The sequence below is a fragment of the Scardinius erythrophthalmus genome (genome assembly GCF_964197995.2).
Source record: "Scardinius erythrophthalmus genome assembly, chromosome: 24".
Classification (NCBI taxonomy): Eukaryota; Metazoa; Chordata; class Actinopteri; order Cypriniformes; family Leuciscidae; genus Scardinius; species Scardinius erythrophthalmus.
Window position 1 is genome coordinate 7,102,079 of NC_138244.1, and position 20,727 is coordinate 7,122,805.

A 20,727-nucleotide genomic window follows, 5' to 3' on the forward strand; every position below is an offset into this window, starting at 1 on the left:
GAGAATCCGATTTCTCCCGCTCTCGTCGTGTTGACATTCTGCCTGAAGATGCTGATGGCCAATTCAAAGCACACAAGTGTTACAGACACACTCTGATGTTCGGAAGAGTCTACACACACACACATTCAGAGCTCAGTCACTACTTGTCTCTGACCTTTGACCCTGATTTCACAAGCCAAACAAAAACGCTTGCGCTCTCTCTCTCTCTCTCTCTCTCTCTCTCTCTCTCTCTCTCTCTCTCTCTCTCTCTCTCTCTCTCTCTCTCTCTCTCTCTCTCTCTCTCTCTCTCTCTCTCCTGTATTTGGAATGGAATAGTAGTGTGTACTGTGTCCGGACACTCTCTATACTGCCTACAGTATGCAATGAAAATTGTGTAATTATCATCATAATAATCGTGTGTTAACAGTTATACAGTATAAGTGGCTTTTGAATTTTTTTTTTGTCATGTAAAATAAGTTATTTTGAACACACACACACATATGCACTTTGCGCATATTCAGACATAATAACCGTCTTAGTATTATCCCCATCAATAAATCAGTCTAAAAGGCCAAAAATGAAAGCAGCTCCTCTCACTTCTCCGTGAAGCCGTAGCAGAAGAATCAAGCTTCATGCTTCAACCGACTTAATGGATGCAAAGCTACTTCATTAGAGACAATAAGGTGTGTAATAGATTCACTGTGGCGTCACAACAGTTCGAAGGGTGTGACTGAAAAATGAGGGGAAAAGAAATGAGGAATCGGAGGGAGAGAGAAAGGCACGGATGAAAGGATGGACGGATAATCGAATGGGATTGGTGGAGAATTTCTCTCCACCGTTCCATTTTTAATCTTGTTTGGCCTGGGCCAGCTGTGTCCGCCGTCCACACACAATCACTGCGTTCCCAACGGACACTCGCCTCCGCCAGAAGGTGCAAAGAGGACCAGTAAGTGCTGGATCCAATCCTGACATGCAGACGTGTGTGTGTGTGTGTGTGTGAACAGCTGGCAGCAGTGTTGAGAGGAACAATAACCCATCAGATGAGCCCAAATGTGTACGGGCGCAGCGCTCACACAGCAGAGGTGCGCTCTGGTCCTCAGGCCAGACTGTTAATGGCTCTCAGCGCTGGCCCGCCCGGCATGGCCAACCGCTTGCGCGCTTCATCAAATGAAAATAAATGAAGAGCCGGTCGGGATAATCACTCATATGGAAATTCAATGGAGACTGTGACAGGAAGTTCACCTCGCACTTTCAGACCTGTTCGGCTCTGTGAGGACCACATCCAGCCCCATCATTTCATTTAGTTATTGTGCTCTTCATTTTCTCTTGAAAAGAATTGTGGGTCATTCTGTCTTTCTCTTGGTAAAAGCATGCCTGTTGGCTTTGAAGCTAACATCTGAATGCCAGTGGCGTGGCGTGGGGAAAATTTCTGAGGAAGCCAATTAAGACACAACCTCTAAGCTGTGTGTTTTAAGGGGTGGGGGCAGAAAATCATGTTACCATTTATATGTTGCTATTTGGATGAACTATTAGAGCGCCCAGCATCATCTTACCGGGACTTACGCTTGTTACAATCCAACACTTTGAGCACGGACGCGCTCTCGCTCTCTCGCTCTCTCTCTCTCTCTCTCTCTCTCTCACTCACACACATACACAGTCAGTCCTCTTAAATATCTTTCATGGTGTTTTTTTATTAAAACATTCGCAGATAGGAAACGCCAACGGTAAGCAACAAGAAGATAACCTTTTTCATTTAATACACCCTTAAATCGGTGTGACGCTCATGTAAGGATATACAATAGCGGTTATTCACAAACAATCACAACAATAAACAACAAAGTGCACTCACATGCTGCTTAATCAAAGCACGCAAGAAACAGTAAGAAGAACTATAATCACATTAAAAAAAATAACACATTGCTAAATGGGCAGTAGACCACACGCGCTCTCTCTCTCTAGCTCTCTCTCACAAACTGCTGCTGTAGAGGCAGTTTAGTAAAAGATTTTTTTGATCAAATACTCCAAATCTCCACCCTCCATAATTACAATTAATAATTTTAGCTAAATAGCTAAACAAGATGTCAACACAAATCCACAAATCTTCCGCTATTTCATTCATTCATTCATTGACGATGATAACGTGATGTGATTGGCCTGATGCCAACAAGTTCATGGCTTCCCTTGACACTGTCCTGACCAATCACAGGGGAGCAGTGTCGTAACAATAGCGTCACCTGATTGGTTAATCATTCTTTTTTTTTCTATCAAGGGACGCCAACTCAGCCTGGCCTCCTCACAGACACAGGGTGCAGTACCATGTTTTCAACGCTCATTCACCATGTCACTTTTATAGGGGCGCTGTTTTACACATCATAAAACGCTCAGTAATGAACGAAGAGAGACGATGAGGAGATGACAGAAGGATTGCGTAAACTGTGAAAACAAAAGTGTTTATTAAATGACGATTATATTCTGAAAAAGTGAGGAAGCCTGGCTTCCCTTGGCCTCCGCAAGAAAACGCCACTGCTGAATGCTATAGTGGACTCCTAAATGTTGACGACGAGCAATCGTTCTCTGGGAAAATGGATAAAAAAACCGAATCAAACATTAATTACTCATCTAGTTCTATTCTGTTCAATGCTAAAATCCCCTTGTTTTAAACTAATAAGTACCTGACCCTAACTAGCATTTACATATATTTATATCAATTTTCACTTTTTTCAGTTTTTGTTTAGACAGAAAGTTACCATTATTTCAGTATATTTTTTGAAGATTATTTATTTTTCCATTTATTTATTTATTCAAACCTTCAAACTTTAAACATTTAAATCTTATTCAAACTTTCTTGTCAGGCTTTCTCAAGCCAACTTCAAAGTTTGTCATGACAAACTTTTTTATCTAATAATAATAATAATAATAATTATTATTATTATTATTATTATTTAATTATATTTTTTATTATTATAATTTTTCAGACTTTGGACTTAAATTAATAATGAAAAATGAAAGTGTTTTATTTAGTTAGTTGTTTATTTATTGCTTTTGCTTTTAGTCAATTACCAATGTACTTTTCTTTCTTTTTTTTTCCGGTAGTATTATTAGTATTATTTTGGAGTAAATTTGGTATTAACCTGGTATTTACCATTATATCAATATTATTATTATTATTGTTGTCTTTTACCTTTATTCAGACCAGAAAAATACCATTATTTCATTATCATGTTTTTATTTATTTATTATTATTTATTTTTTATTATTCTTTTATCTTTTTTTTAATTATTATCTTTATTTTGTGGTTTTTGCCTTCATTCAGATGATGTTGGTGCATGTTTACCACCCATCAGTCTACAACTAAAAATGATCCATCTTTTATAAACGCACAAGTCCTGTGCAGACCTCTAATAACTCCATTCTGTGTTGGAGTCCGCGCACACTTTCTGCTTGAGACGTGGCTTTGTGTTTATTTGACAGCTTGAACCCGACGGTGTCCTGTAATCTTCAGTGGCGCAGGTGAAAGACACGTGTGGACTTGCCTTGAAGGCTTGCGAGATCTAACAAGGCCGTTTTTCCTGCAGACGCCTGTTTGGAGATGCAGCGCCGAGCTGAAGGGGTTTTGTTCCTTCGCCTGACTGAGGAGAAAACGGGATTATCTCTCTCAGGCAATAATAAACCTACGCTAATGAGTCTTCTTTTCTCTCTCTCTGTCTCTCTCCTGGAGGTAAACCCCTCTGTTCTTCAGTACAGTTATAATTTAACACTCCTGGCTCTCCGCTTGGATTCTTCCAGATGTTTTTTGCTTCATTAGTGCATTAGTTGTTTCGTTATTATTTATTCACGCGTTTTGAGACCATGTTTGCTCTGGGCTAATTCGGTATCTGTCGTCAGGTAAATTAAAAGGAGTTTATCCGGCGGGCCTCGATGTCCTGATGGAGTGGGCCGCAGTGGTGCTGAGCCGGTTGGTGTTGAGCCCTGCTGCGCCGGTATTGCGTGATGTCGAGCCGCAACACTTTGATCCTGCGCAAATTTCAGGATTAGCAGGCGGATTAACAGCGCGTGTGATGGATGAAAGAGCCCGCCGCACGGGGACAGGAGACCGGATCCACACGCGATGACCTATAACCGCACATCTGAGGGAATTTGTATTGCAACAGACGGTTTTGGGGGCTGGATGTGAGCGATTTGCATGCATAAGCAAATGAATGTTTGAAGCTACATGCCGTACAATGAGAGAGACCGAGCAGGAATTCGGTCACCCTAATCAGAGTATAAAGACTCTGTCTCTCGAAGAAGTTTTGTGTCAGGGAAAAGTTTCCCTCTACATGTTTTAATAAAAAGGTTTTTGTCTTTCATCGTGCTTAAACAAGGGAGCGCGAAGCCTTTTATTTTTCCGCCCTTCAGCCAAGAAACTGCTTTGCCCTAGTTATCAGCTGTTCGTTTGGAGTGTCTTTCATAAGACCTGTGTGCACTTTATTCAGTGAGAATGTATGTTGTGTCCTGTGTCCTTCAATCATGAATTTACATCTACAACAAAGCTTTTACTTGATAAAACAACACATTTATCTGCTTGACCTTAGATGGTAGGTTATTAAGCATGGATGAAAAAGCATTGTCATCAGTGAAAAACATCAGTCTTGTATTGCTAGGGAGTTCTGGGGGGTTGCTAGGATGTTGTAGGGGGATTCTAGAGTGTTCTGTGTGGTTGCTAGGGTGTTCTCTGGGATGTCTATGGTGTTCTATGTGGTGTCTATGATTGCTAGGTGTTTTAGGTCATCACTAGGGTGTTGCTAGGATGTTATAGGGGAGTTCTGTGGTGTTCTGTGTGGTTGCTAGGGTGTTCTCTGAGATCTCTATGGTGTTCTATGTGGTGTTTATGATTGCTAGGTGTTCCGGGTCATCACTAGGGTGTTGCTAGTATGTTATAGGGGGGTTCTATGGTGTTCTGAGTGGTTGTTAGGGTGTTCTCTGGGATTTATATGGTGTTCTTCTATGTGGTGTCTATGGTTGCTAGGTGTTTTAGGTCATCACTAGGGTGTTGCTAGGATGTTATAGGGGGGTTCTGTGGTGTTCTGTGTGGTTGCTAGGGTGTTCTCTGGGATTTCTATGATGTTCTATGTGGTGTTTATGATTGCTAGGTGTTCCGGGTCATCACTAGGGTGTTGCTAGTATGTTATAGGGGGGTTCTATGGTGTTCTGAGTGGTTGTTAGGGTGTTCTCTGGGATTTATATGGTGTTCTTCTATGTGGTGTCTATGGTTGCTAGGTGCTCTAGGTCATCACTTGGGTGTTGGTAGGATATTCTGGCAGTTTCTAAGGAGTTATGTGGTTTCTAGGGTGTTCTTTGAGGTTACCAGTGTGTATTATTGGGTTTCCAGGGTGTTCTATGCAGTTCACACCATGTTCTAAGGGGTTTCCAAACATGGATGAAATGAGCATTGTCATCAGTGAAAAACATCAGTTTTGTATCTTGTATTAGTCTATGGAGTTCTGGTTGGTTGTTAGGGTGCTCTAGGGGGTTTCCAGTGTGTTCTAGATGATTGCTAGGGTGTTTTGAGTCATCACTAGATTGTTGGTTGGATGTTATAGGGGGATTCTAGGGTGTTCTGTATGGTTGCTACTGTTCTATGGAGTTAATACGGTATTTTGAATGATTGAAATGGTGTTCTAGGGGGGTTTCTAGGGTGTTCTATGTGGGTGCTAGGGTGTTCAAATGAGTTTCTGATGCTTTTATGGTTTCTAGTGTGTCCTGTGTGGTTGGTAAAGTTTTCTAGGGGGTTCCTAGGGTGCTCTGCGTGGTTTATATGGTGTGTTCGTTTGGGGGTTTCTAGGGTGTTCTGTGAGGTTGCCAGTGTGTATTATCGTTTTTCTAGGGTGTTCTATGTGGTTTATATGTTGTTTTTCTATGGGGTTTGTGGTTTGTTTCAGTGTGTGCTGTGTGGTTGTTAAGCTGTTCTAGGGCAGTGGTTCTCAACTCCAGTCCTCGGGACCCGTTGCTCTGCACATTTTGTATGTCTCTCTTATCTGACACACTCAGTTCAGTTCATGGAGTCTCTCCTAATGAGCTGATGATCTGGTTCAGGTGTGTTAAATAAGGGAGACAAACAAAATGTGCAGAGCAGTGGGTCCCGAGGACTGGAGTTGAGAACCGCTGTTCTAGGGGGTTTCTGGTTAGGACAAAACTTGAAAGATTGCGTCGTCGCATCAAATCTGGTTAGGGGATAGTGTAAGAGATTTTTTTTAACATGTTTTATTGTCCAGCAAGTGGAAATTGAAAGTCTGATTGCTTGTAAAATTAACCTCTCCTAAACCAACCGCATGGCTTGAGCTATCATTCATGTTCATAGAGCACACCTTAAGTATGGGCAATAGGAGTAAAAGTGTTTGCCCTACACTGTAAAAATAAAAGGTGCCTGGAGGAACCTTTTGGGGTTCTTCACTTCGCCACACCGGCGGAACCGTCTGTAGATCCTCTAGGCACCCTTTAAAAAGGGGCGGTTCTCTGAGGAACCACACAGGTTTCCTGAGGAACTCTTATATTAGGCACTGTGTGGAACCACTTTGGGTGCCTCCAGGAACCAAATTTCATTTTTTTTTTAACATTTAATTTCATGTTGTTACTATGGTTACCTTTGACATCTATTATAATAAACAAATTGAACCAAATACAAAATAAGAATTGTTTATTACATATTTGATATTCATTTTTATACATACACTTCCATGCACATGGGGAAAAAAGCTAACTACAGATTAATATCAATGAATACACAAAAAAATAGTATAATACATAAGCAACATGAATAATCAACCATGTATATACAATAGATAAACAAGAAAAGACATCTCAACAAAATGCATGGAAACACATATGTTCCACGAAATAAATCAATGTAAATAAAATTACATTTGAACTAATTAAAAATGTCCATCATACTTAACTTTAAAACATTTGTGTTTCAGTCCGATGGTAAGTCTGACATCACTGTTTCCAAGTCCAAAAGCTCTATCAGATGCCAAAAACAAACAACAGTGCTAATATACACTCATTGTGCTGTAACCTTTATCTCTATACTGAAATCTCTGATGGTTAGTTATTCAGCTATTTTGAATCATAAAATGTTTAAGTCTGGGATGCCGTTAGACTGGAGACTGTAATGTACAATATGGCTTTTGAAAATCTTAAATGTGTGACTTGAATCAACAGTGTTCATAAATGGTTGTTGAGTATTCTCATGAAACAAGATAGAGGAAGTAGAGGCTTCGACCCGGAAACAGAGTTAAGGTGCAGTAAAATGATCTGTTGTTCTGTGAATGTTCACTGGTGAATTCCAGTCATTTCACTAAGAATCCACACGATCAGCAATTTCGTTTGTGGTCAAAAATGTCACTATGGGACCAAGTTGGTATGAGATACTTAACGAGTTAGAAAAGTGAAAAGGTACAGCATCGTTTTCCGTTTGTTTTTCTTCTTTTCTGGTGGATGGTCCAGGCACTTCAATGATTTTCATTCTACAGGAGGATTTTTATTCTTGATCAAACTTGTATTTCAGCTTACTGAGATCCCTGCAAAGTACAAAATTTACTGTTAGTAATGTTATTAAAGTGATAGTTGTGAAATTTAAATAATTGTGACGTTCCAAACCTGTTTGACTCTCTGTCTGTGGAAACCAAAAGCAGATCTCAGGCATAATGCAACCCCAGTCACCATTCAATTTCACTGCATGAAACACAAGCAGAAAACAAATGTGTAAATCATTCATGAAACCATTCTTATGTACACTTGTCTAGTTCAATTCAATGCAACAATTTATGTAAAAATGGTTAAGCTCCAAAAATGTCCCAGAAAAGATCCTAAAAATAATCAATGAGTTCACAACTCATGTGTTATGGGTTGTGTTGCAAGTCTTCTGAAGCCTAATAGCTTTTTCCTTTTTTTTTTTGTCGAAAAAGACTAAACTTGAAGTTATAATTCAGAGTTAAAATGTCTATAGCATTTTTTGTGAATCAAACCTGTGATATTATTTTTCTGAGTAACATGAATGAGATTTGAGATCATGAGAAAAGATTTTCAGAGATTAACTGATAAAAAAACACAAGTACACAGTCAAACAATACAATTGCACACAGAGAAAGTTCATAGTAATAAAGTACTGCATGTGGTTCAGGTAACTTACTGTAATTCAATGTTGCCACTGAAATGTTCAGATTATTTTAGAAATGTAATGGTTGTTCTGGGGAAACAAAAGAACAAAGCTGATTATTCACAACATAATATTTATTGACCAGTAAATGGCTTTAAAATGGTATTCGAGAGAATGAGGGCACCTGTAGTAAGTAAAGTTAACGTTAGGCTAAACAAAAACAGAGCAAACTATAACCTGTTTTTGTTATTCATAACAAACGCCAAGAATCAGAGAATTTTCTAAATTAGTTAGGCTATATCAGCAATTTGAAGACAGTTGTACAAAATATGTTGAATTGAATGACTAAATCAATCTAAGACAATAAGTCAATAATTTCCATTTGTTCATTAGATCAACGTAGTTAGTTAGCATCGCGGCTAAAACCAGATACTGTGCAATAAACGAGTGGTAAACACTGTAAAAACGTAGTAATGTATAATAAATTTAGTTTATATATATATATATATGTGTGTTTAAATATATAGTGAGTAGACTCTGTATTTATATTTATTTGGCGAGTTTACAAACCTTGTAATGGAGAGCCGAACAAACGGCGGAAGCTTTGATGAGAGGAGCCGTTACTTTCAAACCGATGACGTCGATCAGCTGAGCTTTGTTGCGCGCGAGGATCACTGAAGCGACGACAGCAGAGGAATAGCAGCAGTTTCGTGACTGAATAAAACTTCTCTCCTCCTGCTTCTTCTTCTTCATATATTATTATTATTATTTAGTGTTGTTGTTTAAGGTTTAAATGACTTAATAAAATAGGCCTATACTAAATATAAGTAAGCTACCCAAGTGAAAAAGACTAGGTTACTGTTAAATGTATTAAAAATGCATTAAAGTATATTTGTATTGTAGGTCTACTAAAAACACACTCAAGTACATTTTTAATACATTTAATAGTACATCTTTTTCACCTGGGTATGTATCCTGAATCAAACTTGCCTATAATAATAATAATAAAAATGCATTAAAGTATATTTGTAATGTAGGTCTACTAAAAACACACTCAAGTACATTTTTAATACATTTAATAGTACGTCTTTTTCACCTGGGTATGTATACTGAATCAAACTTAAGTAGCCTATAATAATAATAATAATAATAGGATAGGCCTAATAATAATAATAATAGAATAATAATCTAATTCAGGCCTCATTGAACCATTGGGTTCCTCCAGATGCTGGCTTTAACTTAAGAGATCTTCCAGGAACCACTTAAATGTTAAAAGATCTTCCAATAACCCTTCTATCGCATTCAAGTTCCTCTATTTTCCCCCAAAGCACTTCGAGGTCTCATAGTAATGAAAAGGTGACTCCAGAACCTCTGAAGTAAATACAAAGTGCTTAAAGGATCCCATAAGTTCCAGCAAGAACCTCAAAGATTGTCAATGCTCCTCCAGTTACCCTTCTATAGGAAAAAGAGCTTTGAGGCACCTAAATTACATTTTGAAGTTCCTTGAGTATCCAACAGGATACTTGAGGCTCCTTTAGTTTTTACAGTGTAGCAAGCGCTACTAATTGACCTCTACTTGCTTAACCATGAAATTCAACACCCCAACAAATAGGATCTGAATTCTGCGTTTTGTCATTTGCGTTAATTGAGACAGACGGCTAAGTTTTCTCCAAGGCTACTCTCTGCACTGACGGCCATAACAGAATTAATGGACGCAGGCCAGTGTGTCTTGACCTTCTGTCCTGCATTACGAACACACATGTCAGGGTAATTGGATCCCTGAAGATATATGTGCGATTCTTAAGCGAAGTCTCTGCCGCTGATCTATACGTCCACGTCCCATTTCCTTTGTGTCCATGAGCTCAGTATTGAGTTAGAGCTGCTGAAATGTCCTTTCAGGTCTAGCGCTGTTAGTAGATGCTGTCATTTGTCTTCCTAGATTAGAGGTTAAATATTATATGATCCTTTTCAAGCACCTGCAGGCAGATGCATTGAGATGGTCTTTGCTCCTTTAGTGCTCCTAAACCCAATCCCATAGTAAATCTCTGAGAAAATTTGATTGCTCATAGATTGCTCTTTCACAGCTCATGAAAGTTGGAGTTCTAATTTCAACATCAACTTTGTTTAGATGTTTCTCCTCAGAATCCTCGAACATGCACAAAACAACTGTTAACAGAAAGAGTTGATAGAGAAGATGTGGAGGACAGCTCAGATCATTTGGTTTTGGAAGACTTTGATGAGACATGTTTGAGTTTATATTGAGCTGACTTTTGATTGGAAAATTCAAATCAGTGTCCAAAGAAGTTATTGATCTCATCTAAAACTTTAGAAGAGACTCATGGGATTTTTTACGGTCTTTTTCTCTTGGAAATAATCAGAGAATCAGGAGATTTAAGCAAAATCTCCATTTGCGCTCATTGGTGATATTTTTCTACTTCTACAGGGTCAGTCACACTTTTGGACACAAGGGAAAAAAATCTCGATTATCTCTCCATTTAATCTCTAAACTTTCTGAGACAAACAGTTGAGAGATTGGAGATCATATTTGTTATTTTTCTCTCCTACAGGTTCAGTCACTCTTCAGACAGAAGCAAAAGTCTCAATTTGCCCTCAATTTAATATGTTTGCCGTCTAGAAGAAACCATTGAGATATTACAGAGATGTCATTTCTTTACAGAGAGGGTCATTCGTGCATTCACACAGAAGCAAAAGTCTCCATTTGCTTTCCATTTAGCCTCATTGGTGATTTTTCTCTCCTATAGGGTCAGTTGCACTTTCAAGTCTCAAGTTTCTGTCCATTTAATCTCTTTGCTGTTTAGCTGAAACAATTGAGACATTAAAAAAGTGTGTTATTCTTCCTTACAGGATTGGTCACGCTTTCACATTCAAAAGTCTCTTTTACTGTCTTGGAGAAACAATTGAGACATTGCAGAGATCTCATTGGTGATTTATTGGTGATTGGTCACACTTTAGCATCTATCTACACCTGAGTTCCACCTAAACTAGTTCTGAAACAAATCATCCAAGAGCAAAAACGTCCTTAGGACAAAGTAAAAGAATAACAAATCACTTCTCATAAAGAGAGCAAATAATGCGGACCAATTTAAGCCACCATTCCAAATTAAAAAGAATTGTTTAAGGGTATGAACTAAAAAGGGCAGCTACATTTACGTGAAGAAATGGAATTTGTAATAAATGAGCTTCGTGATCAGCAGGGAGAAGGGGAAAAAGATGAAAACTGCCAATAGAAGGGCAGGGGTTTTTATGTAAATGAATGTGAGAGCTGAAATTAACTCAACCCTCAGGGCGAGTGCGTTATCACTTCGCAGCGTCGATGGAACTCCAGGGAATGGCAGGTTAACATCATAAAACAGCCGCCCAGGTTTGAGCTTCGTTAGGCTTTTTAATTTGAAGAACGTTTTTCCGAAGGGATGAATGGGCCGAGAGATTGAGCACGCTGGTCAAGCCAACCTGTAGTGACCTTCACCAACTGTTGTTGCCATAATGTGTTTGTGCCTTAACTTTGTGCACGCTGTTAATGACTATTTTGCTGGTTGCTACTGTAGGATGTTCTAGGGAGTTTCTATGATGTTCTGGGTGGTTTCTAGGGTGTTCTAGGTTAAGGTTAGGATGTTTTAGTAGGTTTTTGGGATATTCTGGGTGGGTTCTAGAGCGTATGAACAATTGTAATAGTGATGTCTAACTTAGCAAGCAATACTAATTAATTCTTTTCCTGCCATTGATGGAATTTTCTGTCTTTTATAAGACACCGTTTATCCACCATTGACAGCATTTTCCGGCATTGCGTTTTTTCACTGTTATATAGTGGGGGGTGCTATTACGCATTTTCTTGAAAGAGTACTGAATATCCGGATCAAAACACTGGCAAAAAATGTGCAGAAACAAATGATAAAGCCTTGTAGTCTTTGAAAAAAAAATCTCAGCTTTTTGTTCAAAATGTTGCTTTTTTTATTAAACTTTTATTCAAGTGTTGATAAAAAAGAATGCATGAAGCTAGAATAAAATGTTTATATATATATATATATATATATATATATATATATATATATATATATATATATATATATATATATAAAAGCAGAGGCACTATTCTTTCTTTTGATATATTGCATGTTCAGATATTCATACTACAAAATATTCTGGGGGCCATGACATTTTTGTGAAAATTATAAAAAATGCTGGTGGGGAAAGAGTTGACATCTTTATACTCACCAACACCCCAACTTTGCATTTTGTCATTTATCCTAATTCAAACTCTTTCTTTTTACAGCAATGGCCACCTGGTTACCAGCGGTCCTACTGGTGCTACAAGTAACCGCTGCACCCCCCGAAGACCCCATACTCGAGTTTTCCACGGACACGCCCATCAATAACGTGGCACGGGACTCCCAGACCGGGCGTGTTTACCTCGGTGCGGTCAATGCTATTTATCAATTGGACTCTTCATTGAACATTGAGGCCAGATCTGAAACTGGGCCCAAGAAAGATGCGAGGGGTTGCACACCTCCAGTGTCTACTTGCCAAGACCTGAAAGACACCAACAACACCAATAAACTGTTGCTGGTTCATTCGGCTAACGGGTCACTGATAGTCTGTGGGAGTTTATACCGAGGAATCTGCTCTCTGCTCAACCTCACCAACGTCAAAGAGCAGATATACTACAGCGACAGCAAAGGGGAGAGGACTTATGCTGCCAGCACCGAAGAGCACGTTTCGGTGGTGGGCGTCATGGCCACGCTCGAACTGGATGACAAACCATTCAACGTCTTTTTGGTCGGGAAGGGCTACGGGAGCATGGACAGCTCAAAACTCATCAGCACCAGAATCGTGCAGAACTATCGCGACTGGGTCGTGTTCGAGAGCATCATCGAGGCGTCTACGGTCCAGGCAGTTCCCTTCGTTCCCAAGTACCTGCACGACTTCCGCTTTGCCTTCAAAAATGACAACTTTGTCTATTTCCTCTTTTCGCGCACTCTCGGTGGAACGGACAACAAGAACTTTACTTTCGTTTCGCGCCTCTGCGAGAACGACAATCACTACTATTCGTACACGGAGCTTCAGCTTAGTTGCGGCCAGAAGAATCGCTACAATAAAGTCCAGGCCGCGTATTTGACCGAGCCGGGGAAAGAGCTGGCCCAGGCCATGTCTGATACCGGAGAGTATGGGAATATCAGGGAATGGGATAAAGTCCTGTTTGTGGTGGCTAGCTCAGAGGAAGGGGCCACTGAATCAGCTCTGTGTATGTACCCCCTTAAAAACATCAACCAGAAACTGTTGGCCATAGTTACCGCTTGCTACACGGACAACGGCAAGATTGACGACAGATTAGTTGTGGAGAGTCCCTACACATCCAGTAAAGACGAACCATGTGTCAAACACGATGTAAGTAGCAGCTTTCTTAACACTGATCAATGACACAAATGCCTGTTTTGAAGCTGAAAAGTCATTTGTGTCGTGGCAACTCTCTGAGAGATTGGCATGTCAATGGATATGGCAATGTTAAGGTATTTGGTCTTGGTGGAATAGATCTGCTATGCTGCTGCTGCATAGCAAATACCGAGACTTGCTACTGCCAATACATTCACAGACATTGCTGTGAGCATGTAAGACATGCAGCTGCTGCACATGTACATACTGTACATGAAATAACCCCGCAGCAGATCTATACAGGTGGAGCTGGGGAAGGTGGAGGGTTTCTGAAAGTACAGTGCAGTCTGATAACAGCAACACTGCCGGTATTTGTTTGAATGTTGAGCCGCAGCTCATTGGCCGCTGATAGGTATTTCTTTGCAGCTTAACAACTAATAATGTTAAGCTTTTTTAATAGACCCAACAGTGTATGTATTATGAGCCTCTACCAAATATTTAAATGTCAATGGTTTTAAGGACATGAAATGTCCGAAGTTAATTTTTTATCATTCTGCTTCAACATCCGTCATTTATTTGGAAATAATATAATGGAATTTTTCCCTCAAACATATGAATAAAAATAGATTGTGTTTAGCTTTATATAGCTTTATATAACTTCTAAAATAATATATCAAACACATTAGTGTAATAAACTAATATGTAACTTGCTTATCTGTGTTTATTTTTTTTTCCTGAATATATTCTATTACACTTTCTTTTTATATGCTTTCTTTTGAAAGAACCCCACATTTTTTGAGTGATTTCGTCCTGAAATTATCCCAGTGAAAATGGTGTTTTAGAAAACTGCTGCTACTTTTGTGCTTAACATACAGCACCCAGAGAGTAGAGATGTACAAAATGTGCTCTTTTTCAACCTGTTTTTCTTCTGTGATGTAGTGAAAGAAAATACAAGAAAACATTTAGACATTGTAAAAAAAAAATATCTTGGCGTCAGAGCAAATTATATTTTGATGAAAGATTAACAAGACAGTAAGTGCAGGAACATATTTAAAAAGTACATTTAGTACATTTCATGTTTATTTAAGAGTCTGTTTCCCTTTACTCTTTGTTATCTTGCAGAAAGACATTGTGAACCAGTATAAGTGTGGAGCTGATTTTCTTCCATCTCCGTTGGCCAGTCGTCAGGAGTTTGCCTTGAAGGCCAATCCAGTCTTCACCAGGCAGAACCTGCTGACCGCAGTGGCCGTGGCTGTCGAGAACGATCACACCATTGCCTTTCTGGGCCACAATGCTGGAGAGGTGATCAAGGTGAGAAAAGTTCTGTAAAATTCGGGAAACTACATTCACAAGGTGCTCAAACCTTCATCTGAGGTGCTATAACCCATATAGTTGAGGTCGTACCGCTTTATAAGCAAGTAGGAATGTGTTCTAGATGTTCATTAGTTACTGTATGTAAGAAAAACAATGCAGAATGACTTTTGAATGTGAACTATAAACTATTAATTTAAAGGGATAGTTCACCCAAGAATGAACATTTACTCACCCTGATGTCATTCTGAACCTGTACTGTATGGCTTTGTCTTCTGTGGAAGACAAATGATTAATGTTTCTGTTCAGTTATTTTCAATATAATGAAAGTAAATGAGGCCTGCTGCTGCCAAGCTATAGAATGACAAAAAGTCATCATAAAACTATCAATCAATCAGTGTTTATTTTACATTTAAGCACAATCGAGGTTGACCAAAGTGCTTTACAATGAATACAAGAATCACAATTAATTTAAGAAACAAACAAATTCAAAATCTGATTCAGTTCTTGTAATTGACCGAATGCAGTAGCTCATTTGAGGAGAATATTATCAGTAAATGACTTTGTATGACTTCAGAAGACTTGAAATATGGTGCAAAAGTCATGTTTACTTTTTTATGACACTTTAGTGTCTTTTTGAAGCTTAAACGATTAGAAGATAACAGGAAAATTATGCATTTCGGCTGTTGTTCAGCTGAAGTCAGTTCAGTGTTGATTCAGTTCGGTTGTAAAGATCCTCAACTATTAAGTTAATTTTATCTATAAAGCAGTTCTGCAAAAAATGTCACCGTCCAGCTCAGTTTAGTTCTCATACAACAGCGTCAGTAGAGTCAGATCAATAATGTTGAATAATAAAAGTCCTCATTAATTATAACTGCTCAGTAAAGAGCATGAGGACGAGTACATGAGGATGAGTAAATGACACGAGGACAAGTACATGAGGACTAGTAAATGACACAATGAGGACGAGTACCGGATGACGAGTAAATGACACAAGAACAACGTGATTACAAGTAAGTGACATAACGAGGACGAGTACCTGACACAATGAGGACGAGTACATGAAGACAAGTAAGCGAGTAACGAGTAAATGACACGAGAACAACATGAGGACGAGTAAATCACAATGAGGACGAGTACATGAGGATGAGGAAATGACATGAGAACAACATGAGGTAGAGTAAATCACAATGAGGACAAGTAAATGAGGACGAGTAAATGACACAGTGATTACGAGTAAGTGACACAACGAGGACGAGTACCTGACACAACGAGGACGAGTAAACGAGTAACGAGTAAATGACATGAGAACAACATGAGGACGAGTAAATCACAATGAGGATGAGTAAATGACACAATGAGGACAAGTACATGAGTAAATGACATCAGAACAACATGAGGACGAGTAAATGACACGGGGACAAGTACATGAGGACAAGTAAATGACACAATGAGGACGAGTTCCGGATGACGAGTAAATGACACGAGAACAACGTGATTACGAGTAAGTGACATAACGAGGACGAGTACCTGACACAATGAGGACGAGTACATGAGGACAAGTAAGCGAGTAACGAGTAAATGACACGAGAACAACATGAGGATGAGTAAATCACAATGAGGACGAGTACATGAGGACGAGTAAATGACATGAGAACAACATGAGGTAGAGTAAATCACAATGAGGGCGAGTACATGAGGACGAGTAAATGACATAAGAACAACATGAGGACGAGTAAATCACAATGAGGACGAGTAAACGAGTAACGAGTAAATGACATGAGAACAACATGAGGACGAGTAAATCACAATGAGGACGAGTACATGAGGACGAGTAAATGACATGAGAACAACATGAGGACGAGTAAATCACAATGAGGACGAGTAAACGAGTAACGAGTAAATGACATGAGAACAACATGAGGACGAGTAAATCACAATGAGGACGAGTAAACAAGTAACGAGTAAATGACATGAGAACAACATGAGGACGAGTAAATCACAATGAGGACGAGTACATGAGGACGAGTAAATGACATGAGAACAACATGAGGACGAGTAAATCACAATGAGGACGAGTAAACAAGTAACGAGTAAATGACATGAGAACAACATGAGGACGAGTAAATCACAATGAGGACGAGTAAATGAGGACGAGTAAATGACATGAGAACAACATGAGGACGAGTAAATGACACAATGAGGACAAGTACATGAGTAAATGACATCAGAACAACATGAGGACGAGTAAATGACACAATGAGGACAAGTACATGAGTAAATGACATCAGAACAACATGAGGACGAGTAAATGACACAATGAGGACAAGTACATGAGTAAATGACATCAGAACAACATGAGGACGAGTAAATGACACAATGAGGACAAGTACATGAGTAAATGACATCAGAACAACATGAGGACGAGTAAATGACACAATGAGGACAAGTACATGAGTAAATGACATCAGAACAACATGAGGACGAGTAAATGACACGATACTCATTTTTGGGTGAACTAACCCTTTAAACTAACTTTTCCACAATGTAAAAATAACCAAAAATTGACAGCCCGTAGGAGGACGTGGAACAAGAGCAGAATGTTAGGCATTGTTAAAGAAATGTTGAGGAAACGAACATCTCTGGAAATTTGAGACAACCAATTAGTGAACCGCTACAAGCAGCTCACTACCTGATGTCACACACCTGAATTAGCAGGCGTGTCACAAAGCTGGAGTTTAGGCTTTGGCAGGTGAGGGAATTGGTGGGTGATCGTGGCGAATCTCTGACAGAGGGATGAAAGAGAAAAGATATCACTGACGAAACCCCTCGGTACCGCAGACACAACTAAAACCTGTTAGACGTTATATTAGAAATAATGAACAGCTCTCTCAACTTGAGTCCAATTCTTACACTCAAATAAAAAGGCTTTGTTAGAGCTGATCATGTGCAGGACAGACAGATGAAACTGAGTGATGATGGATGGATAAAAACCAGTCCGGATGCAGGTTTTTGTGAGTTCCCTGTGAATGGAGCTGTGGTTTTATGGTCATTATGTGGCTTGTAGGCCGTTAGTTGAGGGTTGACGTGTTGTCAGGTGTGGCTCAGGTGCGCTGGGGGGGTTTTGTGTGGTCTGTAAATATGACAGATGTGTTCTTTCCTGTGCTCGACTCTTTAATTGTGGGTTTCTATTGTTCTCTCTTTACCCAGGTACATTTATCAAGCCAGCCAGAGGCGTACAACCCCGGTCCGGGCTACAAAACCAGCGGCTATGTAAATAAGAACCTTTTCTTTGACAAAACCAAGGCGCACTTGTACATCACCACTGAGAAAAAGGTACGAGGCTGGAGTCATTTATCACAGACGGTGTGCTCAGTAGTAGCTCTTTGATTATGGCCTCCTCAACCTCTGGAAACGCATGATTGCACCTATTTGAGTGCCTTTTATTGTTACCAAAATATACATTATAATTTTTTAATGCAGTTTGAAGGCATTGGTATAGTGTACGTCTTGCTGAGTCTATGACCATACAGTGATGTAATTGCAGTGTTTATGAGGCGGTGATGTATTGAAATCATTCTTGTTTGTCGTTTTCTCTGTAATTTTCTGTAATTAATTCAGCTTGAACCACTTCACATACAGGTTTTGTTTTGATCAGTTCTTTTCAGTATAAACTTCATACTTTTCAAGAAACTACTTTACTTTTTATGGTTTTAAGTTTTCTTTGTGACTTTTTAAAACAGTGATGGCATCGTTATAATTTGCCTACTGAATTGTGATTGGTTTTGAGTTGCATTCTTAGATGCTGATTGGTCAGTACTTCATTCCAGCTTTATTTGAATCATTTTATGATTCTATGGTTATGCAGATCACGAAGGTGCCCGTACAGGCCTGCCATCTGAAGACGGACTGCCAGACCTGCGTCACTCAGAGAGATCCATACTGTGGCTGGTGTGTCCTGGAGGGAAGGTACCTACGTTTTTTTTTTTTTTTTTTACATTTTTAAAATAGTGTCTTGGCATTTGTCTTTGGCATCCTGCTGCTCATATGGAAGGTAAAGGTTTGAATCCAGCAATGGGTCCCTATTCCTCCATCTCTCACTGTGTTCCTGTCTATTCCCACTGTACTTGCCAAATAGTATAAAAAATAAATAAATAAATAATAATAAAAAAATTAACATTTATATATATATATATAATATATATATATATATTTATATTTATATATATATATATATATATATATATATATAACATGATAATAATTAAATAAATGCTTATATTTAATGATTGTGAGATTATTTGTGTATATTTTGTTTTTATATAATTTAATGATTATTTGTAAAAATAAAAAAAACTTATTTCTTATATGTATTCAGTATTACAGACACTTCTTATTCATTTTATATATTCATTTTATATATATATATAAACATTAATATTTTTTATTATTTTACATTTGAATGAATTGAATTAAGGTTTTTATTGTAAGTAATACGTAATTTAAAAACCATAAATAATACTTAAATATATTTAATAATTTTGATGTTATGTGTATATATCTTATTTGTATATAATTTAATAAATCTTTTTTTACTTTTTTACATTTCTTATATTATATATATTTAAATATACTTTTATATTTATTTATATTCACACACACACACATATATATATAATTTTTTTTTAATTAATTGGATTAATGATTCTTATTATATTATTTACAGAATACAAAAATGCACTGTAAAGACAATCCTGTTTTCCCTGAAGTGTTGTATTATAATATTGTCATATTTAATTGCACGAGAAGCGTTGTTTTAATGCGTTATTGATTGTGTAGATGCACCAGGCGTTCGGAGTGCAGTCGTGCGGAGGAAAAGAACGGGTGGCTGTGGAGTCCAAGCCAACAGTGTGTGAAAATCGTCTCTTTCCACCCGCCAAATCTCAGCTGCTTGAAGTCCCAGCAGGTACCAGCCTGAGTGTCGCGGACACAATTACCAGAGTCTTATTTTTAAACCAGACTGCTCAGCACTGATTATGAGAAAAGCTGAGCATGACTCCCACACAATGAGGCCATATTGGTGAACAGACGGTGAAAACACAACGGGCGCTGATGGCACGTTTAGAATTCTGTTGTAAAGGTGCTGCCGTTGTGTTTTGCCCTCCAATGCAATACGTTCTCTGATTATGGCATGTGTGTATTAACTGGACCATTCTAGATGTTTTATTGAGAGAAATGTTTAGAAGTTATTTGTAAAAGAACATTCTTATGGAATGACGAGAAGTATTATATTTTATCTTATGAAGCCATAGCCTAGAAGTTCCACCTCAACACATTGCGCTTCTTTCTAAAACGCGAGAAGAGCAAAATTTCCCTCCAAAATCCATCATTTTTTTATTGGTTTACATGGAACAAACCTAAACAGCCATCTCCTTATAATATGTATAAAATAAAATGGCAAAAAAAAGAAAAAGGAAATGCTATGTATTGGTTTCAAATATTGAAATGAAGGATTCTTCTGCTGATTTCTCTCATATCAGAGTTTGTCAAATGTCCCTCAGGTTGAGATAAACGTCCGATCGCTGCCGATCCTCAGAGACTCCGACCGGATCAGCTGTCTCTTTGGCTCTTATCCCAGCGATGGCAGGATGGTGGACGGCAGAATCAGTTGCCGTTTACCTGAACAGTCTCATATACCCCCGACACCTGCACACCAAGGTACGTCACTCATCACAACAAATCTGAACATTGTTTAATTACATGTTTATTTTAGTTAGTTATTCTATAAATAATTGTAGTTACTGGTATATAATATTTAGTTTTTTTATAAAGAACTATTTTAAAATATTTATTTTAATATTATATTTGTATATATATATATATATATATTTTTTTTTTTTTTATATTTTTAA

General features: G+C 38.4%; 1 protein-coding gene across 1 annotated transcript in view; it reads left to right on the plus strand.

The window, feature by feature from the left end:
- The window catches only part of plxnb2b (plexin b2b), a 76,222-nt gene that overhangs the window by 27,485 nt on the left and 28,010 nt on the right, over positions 1-20,727 (plus strand). Inside the window, 6 exon segments of the mRNA XM_081356208.1 lie at positions 12,408-13,519; positions 14,627-14,815; positions 18,026-18,151; positions 18,684-18,784; positions 19,655-19,781; positions 20,377-20,533. Of these exon segments, the coding sequence (XP_081212334.1) occupies positions 12,410-13,519; positions 14,627-14,815; positions 18,026-18,151; positions 18,684-18,784; positions 19,655-19,781; positions 20,377-20,533 (1,810 nt within the window). The 5' untranslated portion in view covers positions 12,408-12,409.